The 22,172-nt window shown below is 41.3% G+C and overlaps 1 protein-coding gene across 2 annotated transcripts in view; it reads right to left on the bottom strand.

Moving 5' to 3' along the window:
• Positions 1–16,315, bottom strand: part of dnah9l (dynein, axonemal, heavy polypeptide 9 like) — a 47,477-nt gene extending 31,162 nt beyond the window's left edge. Inside the window, exons 1-31 of one of the 2 annotated variants that reach the window (XM_084731912.1) lie at positions 16,016–16,315; positions 15,285–15,428; positions 14,579–14,769; positions 13,082–13,277; positions 12,531–12,630; positions 11,709–11,920; positions 11,377–11,610; positions 11,029–11,196; positions 10,386–10,502; positions 9,930–10,067; positions 9,627–9,751; positions 8,813–9,008; positions 8,058–8,162; positions 7,719–7,910; positions 6,553–6,753; positions 6,096–6,431; positions 5,908–5,985; positions 5,771–5,826; positions 5,450–5,570; positions 4,658–4,827; positions 4,215–4,437; positions 4,010–4,126; positions 3,700–3,786; positions 3,396–3,554; positions 2,589–2,672; positions 2,336–2,494; positions 1,945–2,067; positions 1,455–1,577; positions 774–998; positions 460–678; positions 13–180 (exon numbers count right to left, since the gene is read on the bottom strand). In XM_084731912.1, coding sequence (XP_084588038.1) covers positions 13–180; positions 460–678; positions 774–998; positions 1,455–1,577; positions 1,945–2,067; positions 2,336–2,494; positions 2,589–2,672; positions 3,396–3,554; positions 3,700–3,786; positions 4,010–4,126; positions 4,215–4,437; positions 4,658–4,827; positions 5,450–5,570; positions 5,771–5,826; positions 5,908–5,985; positions 6,096–6,431; positions 6,553–6,753; positions 7,719–7,910; positions 8,058–8,162; positions 8,813–9,008; positions 9,627–9,751; positions 9,930–10,067; positions 10,386–10,502; positions 11,029–11,196; positions 11,377–11,610; positions 11,709–11,920; positions 12,531–12,630; positions 13,082–13,277; positions 14,579–14,769; positions 15,285–15,428; positions 16,016–16,315 — 5,067 coding nt within the window. Of the gene's footprint in view, positions 1–12; positions 181–459; positions 679–773; positions 999–1,454; positions 1,578–1,944; positions 2,068–2,335; positions 2,495–2,588; positions 2,673–3,395; positions 3,555–3,699; positions 3,787–4,009; positions 4,127–4,214; positions 4,438–4,657; positions 4,828–5,449; positions 5,571–5,770; positions 5,827–5,907; positions 5,986–6,095; positions 6,432–6,552; positions 6,754–7,718; positions 7,911–8,057; positions 8,163–8,812; positions 9,009–9,626; positions 9,752–9,929; positions 10,068–10,385; positions 10,503–11,028; positions 11,197–11,376; positions 11,611–11,708; positions 11,921–12,530; positions 12,631–13,081; positions 13,278–14,578; positions 14,770–15,284; positions 15,429–16,015 lie in introns of those variants that run through there. The other variant, XM_084731913.1, reaches the window with a different exon arrangement.
• Positions 16,316–22,172: the final 5,857 nt, after the last annotated feature.

The raw sequence follows: 22,172 nt of genomic DNA on the forward strand, positions 1-22,172 counted from the left end.
CTTTTTCAATACCTGTCCTTCACAGACACATGGCTCAGAGAATGGAACATATTCTCCCTCTCGGCTGTACATCCCTATAGCAACTGCCTCCCCATCCTCTTCCCCTCTTCCACCTCGGTCTGAGTCCTTGAAGCGAAGATCTGCTATGTTGTCAAACAGCTTCAGCAAGTGTCTGGTCACCTGGAAAACACACGCGCACGCACACACACACGGATTATGGTTCCATTTCTATTTTAAAGGTTATGTTGTTTACAGACCGTAATCTCTCGACTGGAATTTCAGAAAATGAAAAAAAAGACACATTAGATAACAATAAATCAATGTCAAATTTCCAGTTTGTCTTTCATTCTTATCTTTATTAAGATTCTCTGCTCCATAAAGCTGAGACTCGGTTTGAAGAATATATTGAAGTGATAACCACAATGTGCTGACTATCTCTTCATGTTTTATATCTCTCACCTGTTTGGGCTGCGTTCCCTTGGAGACAATCTCCAGCAGGTCTGAGGCAGAAACAAAGTAAAATCTGGGGAATGTGAGTCTCTTGGTCTCCAGATACTCGGCCAGGGCCTTCTCGCACACAGACAGCCTCTGCTGCAACGTCTCCAGATTCTCCAGGAAGCCTGGCTGGTTGGTCACCTCTACAACGTTACTGTTCCTCACCACCTCGGTCATCAAGCTCTGGGTGAGAGAAGAGGGCGTAAAATCGGAGAAAAAAAGAAAAGGAAACACGACCTAACAGAACATATCATGAGATGGACACCTGTATGTGTTACCTGGAAGTCAGTGTGAATTCCCTGGAAGCGCTCGGCATCATTGGCCAGCTGGCAGCGGATGTCGTGGCTGTTGGTGAAGATGCTGTTGAGGTGGGCCCAGGTCCTCTGGACAGACATCCAGGAGGAGATGACCAGGTCAGCCACCATCAGCTTCCTCTGCCATCCGCTCACCTCCGCCTGGAAATACTCCACGTACTTACTCATCAGGATGTTCTGCAGCTGCACCTAAAGACGGATAAAAGCAGGAGCTTCACATGATTGTCTGAGAAGCATGTTCAGATAAATACATTCGTTTCTATCAATTCAACATGCTGTTCTCGTCAGTCACCTCCTTAAAGGGATGGTTTGGATTTTCTGAAGTGCTGTTGTATGAGGAATTTATCCTTAGTCAGTGCATTATCTACAGAACATGGCGGTCAGCGCACCCACAGTTTATAGTACTGGTGTAGTGTAGGTGCTGCTGTGTACAGGGTCAGCAGAAAAACTGGGGACACACTGACCACCATCTACTGTAGCTAACTATTGATAAGTACCTCATAGACCTACACAAGACACAACACAGAGGATTAAAGCAACACTAATAACTAAAAAATTAAATCTAACCCTGAGCGTGATATTCTATACCAAGCAGGATTCAGCATTAAACTACTTAAACTAGATATCACATGCTATCAAGCTCACCTGGTTGTCCTCCAGTGTTTCTATTAGATTCTCATCTGATTTGAGCAGAGGGGTTCCCGTGCTGGTATGAGTCTCATATGACAACGACATGACACTCCATGTCTGGGTTATCTCTGCCAAAACCTGAACAAATGTTGGAAATGTTTCTTGTGATTACCAGCATTTGAAGATGAGGGAAAACGTAAACTGTGCAGTAGGATAGGATGTTGCTAAATGTGTTATGCATCTCATTTTGCAGTTATTTGAGATTTCATCTTTATTGTCCTTTGTGAGTCCACTTCATGATTATTTAACTTTCTAAGAGTAAGGCAGAAGTTAATATTTATAGTCAAAGGGTTAGGGATGGTATTTGTCTCCAGATTTAGTATTATTTAAGATATGATGAAAGTCTCAAAAAGGAATTGACTGTTCTGTTTGGTCCATTCTTAAATATTGACTCATACAACTACTTCACCGACATACAGGACAATTTGGTGTTTATGAGTCTTACTTTCTCTATGGCCATTTCTTTCACAGCCTTGTCCACAATGTTTTTGACCTCATCCTCCACACGGTGAAGCTGCAATTCCAAAAGGTCCCCCAGGGTGGTGCCCTCCCCCATCACAAACCTGACCTGAAGGCCAAAGTAATACAAGGCAACCATGAGCGTGATCAGGTTTCAGATCAGGATAATTGGGTTCACTGAACTGTGGTGGTCATTACAGGCCTGGACATGAGCTGACAGGACAGTTGGATGAAGGTAGAGAACATGAAGACTAGATTAAAAAAAGAACAGAACTAAACTCAATAGAGTGGCAAGTATACAGTGCAGAACATGATTACAGAACATTATTGAATCAGATGATATGAGACACTGTAAGGTAGGAGAGACAGTCTTGTACCCTGGTGGTGTTCATAAGCTGTTGCCAGTGTCTTTCTCTGACAGCAGAGTTTTGCAGCTCGTTGACGGCTCTCAGAGAGGTCAACAGGTTCTTCACTGTGGACTCCAGACCCATGTAGACGTCCCACACCCGCACCTCCTTATCCAGCATCTTCATCTCCTTTAATGTGCAACAGAGCAAGATAGATACTCTTTTTCTCAACCCCCAGCAATAATTAAAGATTATAATGTTTGTCCCTGGAAACTTGTCATACTTTGGCGAATCGTCTGAGCTCCATGTCCATCTGTTCAACGTTGATCTCCTTCCACGGAGTCTTGGTCCAATCCTCTATACTGGTCTGGCACAGAGAGGAGAATGGAAACATTTAATCTGCGATCCTGTAATGAATTTCACAGAGGAAAATCTATTTCTCCCCGCAGTCTAAAGCAGGCCTATTCAATCATTCTGTAGAAGGGCCAGAAAAAAGTGAAGTGCTAAGAGGCTGGACGTTTAAATTTAATGCGTGAAAAAAATACACGTTTCTCTACTTTATTAATTTTCACAATTTGAAAAGAAACATGATATACAAAAGTACAGGAAAATACAAAGCAGCTTTGCTTTGTAATCCTAGATTAGAAGTAGATTGCTGTTTTCGTAAACACAATGTTGCAATTAACATATTTTTTCACTTAGTTTGAGTCTTCTTAATGCTCTTTGCTTAAACAGCCTGAATTAAAACTTAATTAAATTAAAACTTTTTAAGATAATAAGTGACATTTCCAACAGACATATCCAATGACTGGGCTCATCAGACTACTAATAACATGACGAGCTACTAATAAACACTGTAAAACAGCAATAAACATAGAATGTCGGCAGATTTTTTTAAATAATATCACAACAATATAAATTTTTTCCCATATTCTTGTTTGATCAAAGATTGAGGTCATTAAAAGGCTGACTTTGGCCACTTGAATCTGTAGACATTGTTTGGAATTCACAGCCTGTTGGTGCCTACGGTGTGGAAAGTTACTGGTTTATCTGTGATGCTCGAAAATGCTTTGTGCTGATTAACGTTTACCTTCACAAAGATGACCATGTCCCAGACTGCTTTGACCAGTATGATGTCAGAGCGGCACTGGCGCAGTTGCTTGTAGTCTGGAAAACTGACCTCAAACAGATCAGCTGTGTCCTGCAGCTTCTTCATTTCTGTCTCCATCACTGCCACTGCTCGATTAGACTAAAGACAGAGACATTTTGAAATACTGTGGCTTAAAGGCGGATTAAATAGATTTAATCATACAACGTAATGGGCTACTTTGCAGAGAATGACTCATAAGCTTGTCATTTCAAACAGGTAATAAAGTATTTCTCCCAGCGCTCACCTTATCAATTAGTTTATATGGCTCCTCCACACTGATCTTAAAGATCTGTTCAGTGCGAAACTGCTCTCTGAACTCATGCTGCTTCACCTAAAATGTGAAAAGAAAGCTGCACATTCAGGATTCTTTGACGCTGCAGTTCCTGCGCATATCTGCCTCCATCTTTCAATCTATAACTGTACACACAGAGGGGGGTGTGGTGGCAGTCATATATAATGCAGGACAGAAAGTGAGAAGGTTTATATGTCAGATATTGAGCTCTTTGTATGGGGTTGTGACACTGACATCCTACCCGGCTCACACACAGCCTCACCTCAAACCGGACACACTTCCTGCGTATAACTGAAACTTCATTTGATTGTAGCGGTGCCACTTCATGTTTAACTGTGAATGCAATTTTCCTCAGACTCTTCCACTTCTCTGGCAGCTCCTGTATTTTGCAGTGATAAAGTGAAGACTGTAATGCAATGATAAATGTACATATCTGGAAATGTGTGTACTTGTGTGTCTGTACACACTTCTAGCTGTGTGTAGACGCTCTCAGGCAGCTGCTGTCCGTAGGTCTTGAGGAGTTCAGCAGTAGACTTGAGAGGTTTGAAGTTCTGTTCATTGCTGATTTGTCTGTCTCGTATGGCCATGAGGTGTCCCATGATGTCCACAAGGCCTGCATAGTCGCCATCTGACACCTTTTTCGAAAGACCGTGGGCTGTATCCTGGACAAAAGATGATAACTCTCTCACGCTGCAGAATAAAGAGGAAGAAGGACAATGTAAGATTTCAGAGCAGAGAGAAGTGGCACAGGAAAAAGTCTAATAACTGATGATATTAAATAAAAACAATTATAACAGTAGAGTTAATTTACAAAGTTTCTAAAGAAACTCATTTTAAATTATTCCAGTTGCTGTTATAAACATATATGTGTGTGTGTGTGTCAGTGCTGGTGCATGTGTGCGTGTCTGACCTCTGGTTTACATGGTTGAGGAGGTGCTCTTTGAACATCCAGCTCCATCTCTTGATGACATTCATCAGCGTGTGCTTGAAGGGTCTGATATCTAGCTGCAACCAGCCACAAAACACCCTCCTGTCCTCCATCTTGCTCACCCGTACATACAAAGCCTCAAACAGGTTGATCTGGAGTGAAGAGTGACACAGTGACCAAAGGTGTTTTATTTTGAATCCCCACATTTTAACACAAATGTCTACACTTTCTACTCTTTACATTTTAAATTAGGCTTGTTATTTTAAATTGAATGCATTTGAGGGGAAATCCAAACATCAAGAACGATTTTGACTCAAATAGGCAGGAGATTAACAGATAGAGATGACGATTCCTTAATGTATCCATCAGTGCATATCATGCATGACAGATGTAACAAAACAAAAACAACATAAAAGTCATAACATGACGAATCAGACAAGATGGAGACTAACATGGAGAAAAGGCGAGGGTCAGTTAGCTTTCTTCTTCAGAGGGCTACTTTTTACCTTTGAGTACATTTCAGAGCCTGTACTTTTTCATGTTTACTTCAGTAAAAATGTTGCATCAGTACTTTTACCATTCTTTTTTATACAAGTGTCTGTACTTCTACTTGGGTATATAATGTGTGTATTTATAACCCTGCTGATACTGACTCAGAGACAAAGATGTAAAGACCAGAGACTATTGTTGTCCTTAACAGCTCCATAAATACACTAAAGTAAGGTCAAGTGAATTTAGGTTAAAGATTGTTTGAACTACAAATGTACGACTCACCTGCTCTTTGAAGTTGTCCAGGGTGGGCGGGTTCTTTTTCAATTCATAGTCAGCATACAGCTCGGCTTCCTCTGTACTGAGCACATGGCCATACAGCAGAAACTGCCTCATGAATTCAGACCTGTACAAGATGAGGGAAAAAAGCCTTTCGCTTTTTAATTCATCCCTTTGGCAAATATCTTTGTTAATTTCACTAAAAATGATGATGAGGAGAGGCGAGAACATTCTGCACAACCTGTGTTTATGGATTTCATTAAAAAAAAGCACTTTGAGAAATGTGAAATAAATGACAGAGAGCAATGCACTTCACAGTCTCCTGACCTGTCATCAGTCCAGAGGTAGCGGTAGCTGGCAAATGATCCCTGATATTCTCTGACCTGAAAATCAACACAATTTTTATAACTGTCAGCATCATGAATGAACCTCTACAGTATGTGTGGACAGAAAACAAACCTTACCTTAGCAATAGCTGCACGTGCACGTGACCGAATGACATGGCACATCTCTGACAAATCTTCCATTTTATTTATGTCGCACTACAAGACCAAGAAACAGCATGGCATGTAAGAGGGGCGTGTGTATGTATTTCTGTAAAGGTGTATGTATGCACACTGTGTATAAACCTATAACTTAATCTTTACAGCACCTGATAATTATCCAGCTGTTTGTGCTTCGCCACTCTGAGAATGAAGGATGCCATGCTGGTGATGTTGGCCACCATTTTATCCACAATATCATAGAAGTTACTGCTGTGGCTGTAGTCCAGCGGGGGTTCGAAGGTCATCTCATTGCTGTTGAGTACCAGCTGGACCTCAAACAGTGGTGTTATGCGCTGGGCCGCATCTGTGTTGTCCATGAGGTACTGCAGGGAGCAGCGTACTGCACCGGAGAATCCTGTCAGGATCATGCGGTCCACATAGTCCGTGTAGGCCTGCCACTCACTGCTGTCCAGGTCTGTAACATCGAGCAGAGACTGGTTCTCCTGCAGCACAGCGGACAAGTGATGCGTTAGTGGGAGTTAAGGAGGAAAAAGATCATGTCTACCATATCAAGATAATACATGCCCTCCTCTTCAGCTTCAAGAGTAAGGTGGGTAAATGTACCTGCAGCAGTTTGTGTATTTGCTCTCCTGTCCTGCTGATGAGAGAGTGCTGTTTGGAAACACTCTCTTCAATGTCCGAGAAGTCAAGGAGAGTCGAAGCGCGGCTCTTTCTGGTGATGAAGGCACGGTGGCTGAATTTAGCCATAAGAGCCTGGATGGCCTCCACATTAGCTTTACTCTTTTGGACTCGACTAGAAATGCTCTGGCAATAGCAAAGAGAGAAACGATTACAACCAGTAATTATATCCCCTTTTGGTTGACAGCTGCGTGTTTTGTTTTCGTTTCAGGAGTATTTGCTATAATTGAGGGAAGCTGGCTCAGACTACATGAGGAGAATGCCAGGATTCATGCTACATTGGCAGGCAACAGTTTCACAGCAGCTTTTGATATTGCTATTGAACAAACTCTAAAATAAATCACAACTTTTACTAACTTTTTAAATCCTAAGCATAATATGCAGCTGAGACATTTTCAGAAGTAGAAAGGGAATAATATTGAATTTATTAAAGTAAAATGGGAGAAAGAACTAGACACAGGGGGATTGGTGTTCAAAGTGGAGAACACAGCACGCTTCCAAACACTCAAAGAAGTGGAAAGATTTTTTGGTGGATGTGTTTGATCGGTTTCTTCATCAAAACCCACATTGAAAGTAAAGTGTCCCAGTCACAACGGCAGTGCTGGAGACAGTGTGGGCATATGGATGCCAATCACTCCCACATCTTTTGGATATGTCCAAAAATTTAAATATTTGGAGGAGAACTATGTTTATCTCTAAGAAAGATTTTTGGATATAAAAAAAATCAATGAAGGAATTAGACTCCTGTATCTTGGTGTAAGAAGAACAGATCTGATTATTAAAACAGTATCAGTGTGTACTGCTGTTTATTGCTAGGAAGAAGTGATAATAAAGAATAAAGTACAAACCTGAACCTTTTTGTTCCTCTTTTCTTTTCTTAAAAAATAGTCTTTGAATAAAAAAGTATTTAAAATGTGGCCGAGACATAATTGTTTCTTTTAATATACTGTTGCAGAATGGTTTGAATTTTCTGCAAAACATTGTAAACACGAGCATTGAAAAGCTTCACTCACTATCATTACGTTGCCCCTTTTGTTTGGTGACAATGCAGTCAAAAGATTTTCTTAAAATGCACAGTAAGTATTCTGTACCTTGACTAAGTCTCGTGTGCTCTTAATGTAGTCCCACAGGTCGTCCTGAGCCCATGTCAGCTCCCGCAGAGCCGGATCCAGCTGTCGTTTTGTCCCGTCCAGCTCATCTTTCACCAAACCCAGCTCTACGGCGAGGATGGTACTGTGGAGCTGGTTGTACCACTGAGTCACCAGGGTCAGTGTCTGTGTGTACTACAGGATACAATACAGGGTTAACACTTAAAACTCTGATCATTTCTTTAATATTTCACAAGTAGAATAACATTCACAGCCACATAACTCACAAATACAGCTGTCTGACATTATATTCAGTGTGACCTTAGACACTTAATTACACACCATGTAGAGCTTCTCCCGTTTGGAGTAGAGATGAAGAGCTGCTTTGGGAATGTTTTGGTTCTTCAAAATGCCCAGATACTTCACCTCCCTTAGAACCGAAGTCAGCTGAGGAGAGACGATGAGAGAGGAGGAAAAGTTATAGTTCATTGTTTCGTTTCTTTTTACCTTTTTACCAGAGAAAGAAATCTGAATAGACACGAACTGGATCTTAAAGTAGAAATCTCATTAAGAGATATGAATAATTGGATGTTAGCTACAAGAGGGCCAACCACTGTTACCAGGTAAAAGGGAACAAAGTGCACATAGACAAGGAACAAAGTACATTTATTCATCATTACGCAACACAGGGTTGTATAGTGAGATTAATTTATAGCTCCCTTTCTGCTACTCACGTACTTTTCTGAGACTTTGTCTTGTTTCTTTGATTTTATGTTGATTATATTTTGTGATGTTCCCATACTGTGGTTATTGATGCTAATGCAAACAGTTTCTTCAATTCAAAAGAAAATGAAGCAAATGTAAAACCTTTCATGAATTCAGTACAGGCTACATCTATATTGTATTGTAGTAATCAGCGATAAGTTTCAACGGAAGTATTTATTGATATATTTTAATAATGTAACCTCTTATTTCTGGAGTAAATTCACCTTTAGTTTTTTCATAAAGTGATTTGTGTGATCAAATGTCTATCGTAAATTTTCCACGATACTTCACTGTATGTAACATCTTTTTGATTGCATCTTCTCTGTGCTTACTGCAGGACTGAAGTTGACCTGGAAGAGCCCTTTTTCAGTGTCCAGTGTTAGCAGTGGGTCATTCAGATGTGTCTGACACCTTCCCTCCAGACCCTCTGTCCACTCTGTGAACAGCTCCTCATCATGATGGTCCAGAACCTCCAGAATGCGCTCACACTTTCGGAGAACATCGTCCGCTTCAGCACATCCCAGAGGCCTGGAGGGGAGAGAGAAAAAAGGCCAAAGGAAAATGAAAATAACAAGTAAAATATGAATGTAATCTGTATCCTGTACATGTTTGATAAGTAAAATGTATTCTTGCAGTGTGTATGATAGAATTATGAACTAATGATGGCCGCTTTGCATTGTCTGAACCACAGGTGTCAGATTTTGATAAAGGAGAAAAATACAAACAGAATAAATAATAGACGACAGAATAAAATACAAACAAAATCTCAGTTTCAGCTGCATCAATTTTAACTCTTAAAAAAACTGTCCATCATGAGCCTGACTGCACGAACGGACACCATTACAGTTATGAGTCAGTGTAAAACCTTTGCTTGCAAGTAATTTTTCTAAACAATCCTTTTGATTTTTTCCTTTCTATTTCTTTTTAACCAAAACAGATATTACATTTCCATTTCAAACGAGAAAGTATTAAAAAACAGCAATGCAATTTAAAAAATGTTGACTGTTTTAAATTGTTAAAGTCTTATGAATCTTATTTGTTTTTTTTTTTAATTAATTCCATATTACAGTAAAATCAGATTTGCTGGCTGACAGTTGTTACATGAGATAACTGTGTCTGTGTGTGATGAGTACAGTTGGTCCGTACATATGGGCCAGCTGGCAGAGGTTGCTCCTGTTGGTGAGGATGCGATTACGAAGCTCCTGTGACCATTTCAGGTTGCCTGCCACTGACGGCATATTTTTCCCCAGGACAGCACAGCCTGACTGCAGCTGAAACACACAGGCTGAATTAATTTGGCTGAGGAGACAAGTTAATACATTTATACATTTGAAGCTAAGTGTGTGAATTATATTATGTGTCACATTAAACTCTTATACACTTCCCAGTTATGACATAATCTAGTGTGGTAAATGGCCAGAGTATTTATTTCTGTTCACCCTCTCTTACCCCTTCTCTGTGCTGGTCAACTGTAAACTGACAGTGGTCTATCTCCTGGTTGAACATGGCCAATAAGACGTTGTAATTCGGAGAGAACAGCTGGTGGATCCTGGGTCTCTCAAGCAGGGCGCTGAAAATCTTTAACAACTAGAGGGGACACAAAAACAGCAACACACGGTGTACATTTTAGAAATTATGGTAGTAAGAAAAATATAGTTCTGATTTACTTTAGATTCTGTAGCTTTTAATTTAAGCAACAAACAAGAATTTTCCAATAATACCCAAAATGCTTGTCAGCTGAGACTAATGTGATTATAGTATGCCAACATGCTTAATGCTCTCCGCTTGCTCCTTTTACACACAAACTAAGAAAGTGCAACTAATGAACACCCCGTCCCCGCATGACCTGGAAGAGACTAAATACAGGAATGAGATTGTTTAAGGGGATTTCTTGCAGTGTGATACCTTAAAGGATGACTTCAGGTTTTTGGAGTGCTGGAAAGCCAGATTGAGGACAGTTCCAAGCCTCTGGTCAAAATCTCTGTTCTGCTCCATGAAATGCCTGTAGTGATGCACAAAATCCTGGACACAAGATGAGTAGTAGACAGGAAATTATGGATATTTTCAGACCCTTAAAAAGCTTCAAGTCCACTTACATTATTAGGCTATTTTTATTCCATTAAATTTTCATTGCAGTGCTTCAGATTCTCCCTAACTGGGTTGATTGTATTGGCTGAAATAACAAACACTTGTGAAAAATATATTATAACACAGATCAATTTCTGATTGAGTTCCAGTTTTGATGGGCTGAGTCACAGTGGAAGCTGTGGCAAAATAACTGTAAAATATCTAGTAAATTAAATATTGATGCACTGACTAATAACGCCTGCTGTCACTGATTCTTGCGTGTTGCTTAGCAACTACTTTGCTTTGCTACTTTTCAATTACTGTACTGCTGGGCAGAAAAATATCTAATTGTTATTTTTTATTATTCCGCTGTGCCTGTCTATGCCACTCATAAATTGCTGCGAATCACAGCCATTGGGGGTTATTAATTATGAAACAGTGTGATATCAAAGACGACTGCGACGATTTCAGTGGGCCTCACATCGTTAGTATAGTCCAGAGGGTCATATTTGGTCTCTCTGAGGGCCCGCCAGCGGTCATGAAACTCCTCGCTCATGCTGAAGACCATCTCGCTGAGGACTTTCCCTCTTGATCCTCCCAGTTCAACCTTTTCTAGTTTCAGGAAGTCCAGCGCTGTTGCAAAAAGTTCCTACAGATGAGAGGAGAAATCAGGACAGAGGTTATTTTAATTTGAAAAAATGAATGAATGAATATAATGAAAACAATCCCTTCTGTTCTGGCTTTTTTTAGGACTAACAGCCAGGTGTGCACATTTCTAATATTCCTATAAAACCAACAGACACCGAGCTTTGTTTGTCAGCCCATGTACCTCGATCATAAGTAGCCTTTCCATTATCCGGTCTGAACGCTGGAACACAAGTGTAGCCGGAAAGTCCCACAGCTTGATGGTCTGGGTGTGACTGTAGTACTTGGAGATCTGCTGGCGGTGAGTATGAAACAACTGCTTGAAGGTGCGCAGAACTGAGATGGTGATCTGGACTCTCTCCACCCCCTCCTCAAGCTCCATCTTAAACAGTTCTTCAGGGATAAGGTATGCAAAGGCCTGGACACAGACGCACAATCATTAGATAGATAAATTGTTGCAGTTACTTAATTTCTCTTATCCTTCTCTTTCACACACGCAGACATGCACCGCCGTACCTTTTCAATGATGAGGTTGCAGAACTCCTGCAGGAGGACCACCATGCGTTGTGGAGTGCAGTAGTATTGGGAACGGCTCCAGATGAGACAGAGTGTGTGGAAGAGAGGAGGCAGTAAAGCGTCTACATGTGGGAAACTCCTCTCCTCTAAGCTGCTGATCAGTCGCCTCAGAGGGCGTAGATACAGATCTATGTCCTCCGCTTCCAGCACCGCTATGATAATGACATATAAAAGTACTGGTGAATAACATGGTCCTAACAGTGGGGGGTAATTTAACATAATTAAAATAATACTGTGATTTAACAGTTGTGTTTTTAAATTGCCAGCAATGTGATCACCACGTTGCCCACCATTTCTACATGAGCATGACAATAATGATGATGACATTTGCGAACTGTGAGACAGGGAAAAAAGAAAAAAAAAACAAAAAAACACAGAAGCAGTGCATATTAAGACAATGACTGCTTAATATGTTTATTGTTTTAAAAACACATTTGGGGCTTTTCTTGCCTTTGTTAAAGAGAGACACTTAAAGACGGACAAATGGGAGAGACAGAGAGTGAGGATGACATGCAGCAAAGGGTCGCAGGCTGGAACTCAGCCCAGGCTGCTGCAGAGGACGGACTGTCTCAGTATATAGGGTGCATGCTCTACTAAGTGAGCTACCGGGGCACCTCTTAATATGTTTCTGAAGTAGAACTGAATGAGAAGCTGGGCTGAGAGAGACTAAATGATAGAGGAAGAGGTGAGAGATGAATAAGATATAGAGAGTGAGAGGATCAATTAATTAGCACTGATAAATATTGAGTACTGCGGATCTACCCTCATTGACTTTGTTGCAGACGTCCTTGAATGCGGAGTAATAACTGCTCTTGACTCGTCTCAGGATCTCCATGATACGCTCCACTTTGGGGCTCTGGATCTGAAAAGAAGGACATCACAGCAGAATGAAAACTCAGTCACCACTTTATTAGGTACATCTGTACACTGTCTTAACAATTCAATACAACAACTTTACCATGAGTTCTAGCTTTACAAAACTTTTGCTTTTTAATGACATTGTCAGAAATGTGTAAATTAGATTGGAATAAATTAAATTATTCAAATTAAAATCATTTGTTCATTGTTCAAGCTGAGCATTACAGGCGTATATTACCTGGGCTGATAACAAAGGGCTAACACGAGTGTATGCTGTTGACATTTAATAATTCAGCCCTTTCAAGCCGTGGACTCAAAATCTGTCCATTAGGATTAATAAAAGTCTCACAATCAGTCTGTGAGTTAAACTCTTCTATTGCTGATACTTTGAGAACTGCAGTTTACTTTTTGAATTCACCGCATCCCTTCCAACTTCCACACAGTCAATGTCATACTTGTGTCTGGATGCCCAGCAGGTTTTCCCTCTGAGTGGTCCAAAACTGCAGCTCCACACTGGGGCCCGGGTGGTCTCCTTGGAGCAGCACCATACCAGAGTCTTTCTTCAGGACATTCCATATCTGTCCAGACCACTGAACTATCAGAGTTTCTATAGAGTATAACAAGCCACGGTCCAGTGGCCAACCAGTGGGGCTGAGGGAGGCAGAGAGCGGAGCAATCAGTGTGGGTAAAAATGGCAATATGGGCTTTAGAAGATGAAAGTGCAGCAAGCAAAGTACAAATAGATCTAAAAGATTATTCTAGTAAGTTGTAAATGTCCTCACAGTCAGCTTTTAAATCTTTTTTGTTAGCTTGACAGCGTCAAAATTCGCTTTAACAAGATGTTTGTGCCTTGTTTGTACATGAACAACTTATACTATTAATATAATTAACTTATTTATTTAATGACAAATAGTAGCTAGTTCCATATGTTACATCTTACTGTCTATAATTAATTAGCTTCAACTGGTGGCAACAGCCCAGTTTGTGCATCTCCACAAGGTACATATCACTTTCACAAAAGCTACATGAGAAATGCATGGACCTTTTTCACAGCAGCTATCTTTACATGACACAGTAGGGCAAACACAGGCGTCACCAATGATACCAGTTACGGCTCTGTTCCATTCAGCTCAAACAGAGGCAGGGTGCTGTGATTGCATATTGTTGCTCACTGAAAAGGCCCTGCTACACTAAACCGAACGCGACCTTTAATAATACGGCTGTCGTGAAAAGGAATATTTGAGACGTAAGAGCTAAAGTTAGCACATCTGCCTAAAATAGCCAAACTTTGTCAACCCCCGCACATAAACTGGCAACACTTACTGCTATTTTGAAGATATTCCCAAATTCTCTAGACTCTCTATAGGCTAGCTGGCTAACTTGTAGAAAAATGTTCTGTCTGCTGCACAATGAAGAAGATCAATTAGTTAGCGATTAGCACATTCCTCAATTGGCTAGCTATTCCTGTTAACAAAATGGTGGCCGGAAATGGCACTTAACGTTTTTTTTTTTTCTTTCGGCATAATTGCTTGTTTTGTACAACTCTTAACATCTTATTAATATGAAAATATACAATACGGTTAATGTAGGTAGATACGTGAAACTGTTAGTAAAAGGTTTCATTTTGTTATAGATTTATTTTTTATTATATTTTATTTTGTAAAAAGCGGTGTCACTTCCGGCTACTAGCTTGACCACAATGGCTGGAAATCTAAACTAGCTAGCTAGCTAAAACATTTTACCATCCAGCCCGCGGATCAATACTCCTTCCAGTTGAACAGATGAGCATTTAAGGAGTCTGGAAATGCGGTGAGTGTTGTCAAACAGCCCGTGGGGTTATTCCATAGCACTTTAACCAGGAGTAAAGACGAACGCGGGGTCTTTTATTGATTATTTGGCTATATAGTAACGGTTACAAATTAAGCTAGGCTATAAGAAATGTCCACACCTACCTGAGTACGATGTCTTGGGGCCGTGCCCTCTCTACACACAGTGGCAGGGGCAGCAGTGTCCGTCCCTCGGCGCGGCCTCTCAGAGTCACCACCCTGCTCCTCAGCTTCTCCAGGTGCCTATGGATGTCATCAGACACCACCCGCGGCCAGTCCTCATGGTTCAGACCGTTGGACAGCACACACACCAGCACCTGTGCAGTACACACAAGCTGTTGTAAGTGGACAGATATACTGTATTGCAAATAGGGCTGTCACTAATGATTAGCTTCACAATTTATGGATCTATAGTATATATAATCAAAAACTGTGAAAAATGCTCAACACAATTTTCAAGAGCCCAAAGTGATGTCTTCACATTGTTTCTATTGTCCACCCCACTGTCCAAAACCTAAAAACTCTTCATTTATTATCATAAATGATGAGGAAAAGCAGCAGATACTTACACTGAAGATGCTGGAACCACCAAATGTTTCACATTTTTGCTTGAAATTTTTCAGAAATGATTATTTGATTATCAAAATTGTTGGCAACTAATTTTATTTTGATCACCTAATGCGTTAATTGACAAACTGTCACAGTTCTAATGACAAACTATGCAGTACTCTTTTGCCCTGCCAGCAGTAGTCTCAGTTGGAAAACCCAAATCTTTGCACAAATCATATGTTCCACCTGAGTTGGACTTTTTTGCAATCACACACTAGCCCACCTCAGAGATGACAACAGGTAGATGCTCCATGGGGTATCCAGGCACTTCTCCAAGCCGGAGTTGGTGTCTGAATCCTTGGCGGGCGATTCTCTTTACGCCCCTCTTTAGCACACACAGCAGCTTGGTTTTCCATGGTGGGGACGTCTTCACAGATGCAAAAACAGTAGGAATGCTTTCAACAGCATTGAAAGCACCAGAAATAAGTAGTGACTTATTTCAAAAAATGTGTATGTTAGATGGAGTGTAGATAGCAAGCCCAGGAGATTTTGTATAAGACTTGTATACCTTCATACCAGTGTATTGTCTTGTTTAAGAACTAAATTCAGTATGTAATTGAATGTGCATGACAGACTGTGTTTTAGTTTTTCTCTCAGGATGTGAGGAATTTTGCTACAATAGTTTTTTTTTATGAATTGTGTCCTCAGTGCCACCCAGGCAAACATAATGAAATGTGCCTCAACATCAGCCACTCTGTGTGTGTGCACATCATCGTTTCACAGTATCTTTACCTCAGGGATATTCATATACAGAATTTGTAATGTACAGTGCATACAGAAAACAAGAGATGATCAACACCATTAAGTATTTACTGAAGGCTATAGCCATAATTGAATTTACCCACAAAAATGACTTTAGCCAAGATGTGGAGATGAAAAAGAAAATGACACATTTAAGAAAGCAATTGCCTGAACTTTCTATAAACTCAGTTCATGCCTGTGTGTATTTCTCACCTGAGCATCCCCTGCATGCAGTGTCCCTCCAGGCCCAGTGAAGAGCAGCAGTCTGTGGGTCCAGATGTGGTCCAGGAAATCCAGGATTATCTTCTGGTTCTCCTCTGCTCCAATGAAGCGGTTCCACTTATCCGTCTTCACTCGCAGCACACAGAAGGCCTGCTCCCGAAGGAAGTCCACCCTTTCATCTGACAACACCACCCCGGCTTTGAGAGAGGGCTCCTGGGGGACACGCACTCCTCCAGCCCCTCCGCTGCTTAAACCTCCACTGTTGCTCCTTGTGCCAGCGGCCTCAGCCATGAAGACTCAGCTGGCAGAAAGAAGAAATAAGGCTACTACCTCTTTAGTATTTAGTATGTAGGGGATGTGAAACCAGAGAAGGGAATCCTGTAGATGAGATAGATAAAAGGTACAAACTCACCTCAGTCCTTCCTGCTGAGATCAGAAGCTATAAATGACCCCAGTCATAACATTGATGGACTCTATCTGCCGTCCCAGCCTTATGTTTCTTCTCTCTTCTCCAGCTCTGAGGGCTACCAGCTGGAAAAGTGATACACACCTTGATGGACAGGTCAACTTGTCACTGTGACAACGCAGCATGGGCTGGCTTCATTATCCTGCATGGTGGGGGCTGTTTGTGTTGTCTGCATGGCCTGCAACCCAATCCTGTAACCTGAGCCCTCAGACGAGACCTAACTACAGTGACACCTTCAGGACAGGTAATGATATTACACCTAAGATGTATTTATGAGGTTTTCAGTGATATAGCAGCATAGTTAGACTTTGAAAAACAATTGTCCTCTGAGAGGTAATGTGTGGTACATGACAGAACATAAGGACACATTAAGCATAAAGACACAAAATAACAAAAGCAACAATAGTCTAAACTCATCTTTAGCAGCCATCGTAAACGGCATCAGTCCAGGCAGGAATTTAAGTGCATGTATATCAATAGTTGTCATGAAAATAAATAATATACAATGCATCCCCCTATGTATTCATGTAATTCACATTCACATCCCCTAGTCAGAGAATTTCACCAGACTCCCTATTCCTACTGCATCATGATTAACTGAGTTATTGCCATGGGAATAAATGATTTTTTGTTCGGTTGGTTCTGATCTTGGGGTACCTATACCACTGACCATAAGGGATTGGCTGGAGCTCCACTGAGATGTTTCCATGCAGACCTTGTCTGCCTTCTCAGTCAGCATTCTGTTTCTCCATGATTTTCAGTTTGTGAGAATACCAACAAACATACAGTAACCCAGGATGCTCTCAATGAAAGATTTGTGAGGCAGAGTAAGGAATTTGCCAACAATGTTAGCAAAGTAAATGTGCTGTTGGCCCTTCTTAAAAATAGTATCAACAGTTTGTTCTCTTTCCTGTTGGGAACAAATGATAAATACAATGTATTAGAATTAGTGAAATTATCTATTGTATGTTGGTGTACATGTGTCAGAAGGCAGGACAATTTGATTCAGATTTTTTGCATCGTTTGGGATTTCTTATTTCAATATGTGGAAGAACATCTTGTAACTGCTACTGAAAAAAATGATTTTATAATCAAATTCATCCAGTTGGAGTTTATTAATACATTGATAACCCCAAATATCCCTGTAGGCTTTTTAACGCAGTGGTGACATCAACCCAAACTACCACCACCACCGTAAAAAATAAAATAAAAAAAATAATCCAAATACAGTAGAAGTTAGAAGTAGCCTTTTGTGTACCTCTCCTACTAACTTATGCAATGTGTATCATCGCCACATGGGGGCAGTGTGGCACAGTGTTTTTGATGGCATCCCTCAACTGTAATCCAAAGTGACCCCAGCCATGACATCCTATTACACATGTTATGCCATTTAAATAAAAAACATGAAAAAATGGGACATTTCTCTAACTGTGTTACTTAAAATACCAGAGCAATGATTACCCTTTTAAAGATCCTTCACTTTCTGAGTTTAACCTTAATACATGGATGTAATCATATCCCAATTTAAAAATGGGCTGACGGGGAAAGGCAGCAGAGCTTCTCTGGGATGTCTGACATTTGAGTGTGTTGCTAACCTCATGGTCATCCATTTGATTCATATGTAGGGGTATGCATTGCCTAAAAATAGATAATATAAGGATCCTTTCAGTAGAAGGCTCGTCAAAACCTAATAATTTAATGGCTTTAAAATGCCCTCATCCCTCCTGCATAGTGTATAAATGCAATTCAGTCATTCCCCATTAGATTACACCAGATTTCCTTGTTCATACGGCCACTTCATTTTCTGTAATCACTCCCCTTTGGCTTAATGTTCGCGCTTAAACATTAAATACAATTGATGGAAGTGATTTATCACTTCACATGGCGTATATATGCTTAATGGATGTATTTGACCTTTGGAGGTTTATGTCTTTATTTTTAACGTAAGTGTTCAGCATTCATCAGCAGCAAATATTTCCATTGTTCAGAACACTGGCTATACCAGCCAATAATCCATGGCAGTTCTCCAAGGGAATTTGTCCTTTCCGAAATCTGTAATTCCACGCCTCACTCTGTTTGCATAAGTGAATGTGTGTGTGTTTGTGTAATTTTTGTCTGGGTGCTTGCATGAATGCCTTATACCCACATTTATTTTGTGTGTGTGTGTGTGTGTGTGTGTGTGTGTGTGTGTGTGTGTCATGCAGCTTGAATTAATGTCCTGTGTATGATGTGTTAGGTGGAATTTCTCTTGGCTTTAATACACATATTTGTGTGTGTTTCTACTATTATGTGTCGACAAAAGCGTGTGACTGAACGTGTGGGGCTTGAGTATGTGTATGCCTGTCCAGAGCCCAAGGCAAGTGAGGGTGTCCCTCGGGTGTCTCCATGCACACACGCTGTATCTAAGCCCATTTGAGCCTGCTGACAGCAGGAGCATGACTGCCCATCTCTCTGACCTCATGCCCAATGTCAGCTCTGTTCTGCGGGGATGGAGGGGATGGAGGCCAGAAAAAGAGATCTTAGGACAACGGGGGGGACAAGAGGAGCAAGAGAGGGAGCCAATGGAGAGACAAAAGGGGAAAAAAGAGAGGGTGTATGCCGGGGTGGAGAATGAGGAGGGGCAGCGAGCTTACAGAATACAAATGAGACGGAGAATAGAGTGATGAAGGAGCAGAAGAGCAACAGCAGAATAGAGATATGCACTTGGCCGGCTATTGGTGATAAATATTCAAGAGTAGTTCTGAACACAGTCATTGCTGAGTAATGTAAACAGGAGGAGTAAGAGGGCAAATAGAAAAACGTATCCTAAGGCGATATTTAAACTCCCAGCTCCTTGACTTTAACTGCAATACCACCTGTAAGTGGATGGAATATTCTGCTCCGATGTAGCATCGCAAAACACCAGCTGAACTCTTTATTTAATCTCCCAACAATGTAGTTTTAACCTGATGTGTCTCTCTCATTTCTTTTCTCCTCCTCTGTTTCTCCACCTCTCCTCCACGCTGTCTCCATTTGCCGTTGCCATGACTACATGTTGCTTGACGATCAGACTGCTGCTCTTGAGTCCAGAGCCTCAGCCTGGCTCACTCTCTGTCTCTCCCCTCAGCCCGCTCCCCTTGCTCGTCTCCTCATCACCCTTTTCCCTGTCCTCAGTCAGGGGAGGAAAATTACATGTAGATGAGCTTGAGGTCTCTATCTTTCAGCCGCACACACACCATGACGACCATCATCTCCTCAGGCACTCGGTGTCTCGAACAAGTCCGTACTTTGGTGCTACTCGCCATGGCCTTTTTCATTTTGTCTTGTAGTCTCCGGGGAAAAGCGACAGATTCGTGTATTTCTGAAGCAGTTGGACTCGGGGGAGACAGAGGAATGGATGAAAAAGGAGGATAAAGGCGAGGGGGAGAAAAAGCAACGAAGAGAGAAAAATGTCACCAGGGAAAGAGAGAGAAATTGAGACAGTGACAAAGATGGCAAATGCATGCGCACTGTGACACACATACACACACACGTAATGATCATTTCAGAGCTTCCCTCCTGTTGCTGGCTGACTACCCGTGAGACCCTACTGCCATGGCTGGTGATTGCCACGTATGTGTTTGTGTGCGTGTGTCCAGATGGTGCTGACCAGCCGTCCCTCCCAGGGTAGATGAAGTAAATGGGGCGATTACAGTAATGACCGACACACACATCTGTCTCATTCCTCTGCATGGCTGCCAGCTCTTTTGGACACAAAACACACACACACACACACACACACACACACACACACACACACACACACACACACACACACACACACACGTACACACATGCGCATGCACAAAAGCACTATTGGCTGATATTCTTGGAGTTGGTTAGAGCAAGCAAACCCCATTATAATGTGCACATTATCTGATGGTAATGTATTGTACAATTTAGAAGTTTGCTATTTTGTTGTGGGTTGTAAAAATGTGAAATTAAAATACTGGTACCTGGAATTCTATGCCAGTGCCCTTTTTCGATACATTACTCTTTCTGTAGTAACAAAAATATAATTTCAGTTCTAAATAATAAGTCCAGACTTATACATTTAAATATTGTCATTCACTTAGAATATTTTTGTTATTTATTTCGAACATTTCACACACCATGTGAATTAAAGTCCCTCCTTACCTCCCGCTCCCCTCTCAAACCCATCCATACAACCTCCAGCCTGTCAGTCTGAAATCAGGGTAAATGATCTTTTTTAGGTCCTGCTTAGATCCTGGTTCCTGCTGGTAAGCGCAGCAGTGCTTGCATACTGTAATGTTACCCCATTAATAGTATGCACTTCACAAATCTTTGCTTCATACTAAGTAAGGTGACCATTGCTTGCCTTATTTTTGTATTTTATCTCAAAAACATAAGAACTTGGCAGGCTCTGTTATCATCTCTATATCTACATCTCTATACTCTTCCTTCTCTCCAGTCTTCCTCCTCACCTTCCTCTCCACTCTACTTGGCTTGAAAAGACGTTGGTGGTGTTGTTGGGGATTCACTTGTCAACTGCTAGCTTCTGGCTGAGTTTTCTCTAAAACTAGTGCAAGCAAATAGTTAATGGAAGAGTGATATGAAACTGCAACAGCAAGCAGCGCCCTCTGTTGCCCCAAAACAGGCACAAAGCAATTGAGCCATCAACCAGTCTTTTTTGCCATGTAGAAGATGTTTTCACTTTGTGCCCTGTTTTTGACACACAGTTAAAAATGGGGACATTTCTGGGGACAACACCAGCTAGGCACAGGCCACCAAAAATGGTGATTATCCCTAGTAAACAGGAGCGCCAGGTCACCCTAATACTAAAGTTTTGTACATGCTAATCTGACATACTGTTTTAGCATGCTAAATAATATGTTGGTAAGGAATTCGTGATGCAGCCAATGGCTGAGTTTCGGCTAATGCTAGTGAAATGCTAAGCCACACATCAACCAAGACAGTGAAAAAAGCCCAGTTATCTCCAACAACAAGTTACCAACAAACTAATTAATTAGTGACGTTGATGCCTCATTTGAAGTTTTATTGTGCATGAAGTGTTAAGTTAAACCTTTTAGGCATTGGCTTCAGGCCATTAGCTGTGCTTTCTTTAGCTTTTAGATATGTTTTGTTTGCTTGTAATTCGCTTGCTACCCTTAACATTTTGGTACCCAACCCCAGAAAATGTAGGCAGCAAGTTGACACCTCAGGCACTCTACTAGGAGTGTCAGTTAGGATGAAGTGTGACCCCTCTTGTCAAGGTGACTTTGCTTAATCCCTCTCAGTTTCTCATTCTAAAACCTCTGTTACTATTCCTCTTTGTGTCTCTTCATCCCTACTCCACTCTGCAACTGTCCTCTTCTCCCTTTCATCACTCCAATCTGACCCACTTCAAAATTGCCCCCTCTCCCATCCTCTGCCATTTTCACTGTTTCTACGTTTTCGGTATTTTTCTCCAACCACAAATGAGTCGAGAGAGGGGGACAATTCGGACGAGTCACCGGGGGCAGGCGTTCTCTTTGTAGTTGGGAGAAAAGGCAGAGTGTCACCAGCACGCTCTTCTTTATCAGACCTCTCCTTTGTTCTGCAAAGGTCTTCCTCCTCTGTCTGGACTCAGTGATATTTGAGAGGCAGGTCCGTGTGCACAGGAAGGGGTTAGAGAGCATGGCCAATCTCCCTGGTTGTGTGTGT

The sequence above is a fragment of the Lutjanus erythropterus genome, chromosome 12, assembly GCF_056507025.1.
Source record: "Lutjanus erythropterus isolate fLutEry1 chromosome 12, fLutEry1.hap2, whole genome shotgun sequence".
NCBI lineage: Eukaryota > Metazoa > Chordata > Actinopteri > Lutjaniformes > Lutjanidae > Lutjanus > Lutjanus erythropterus.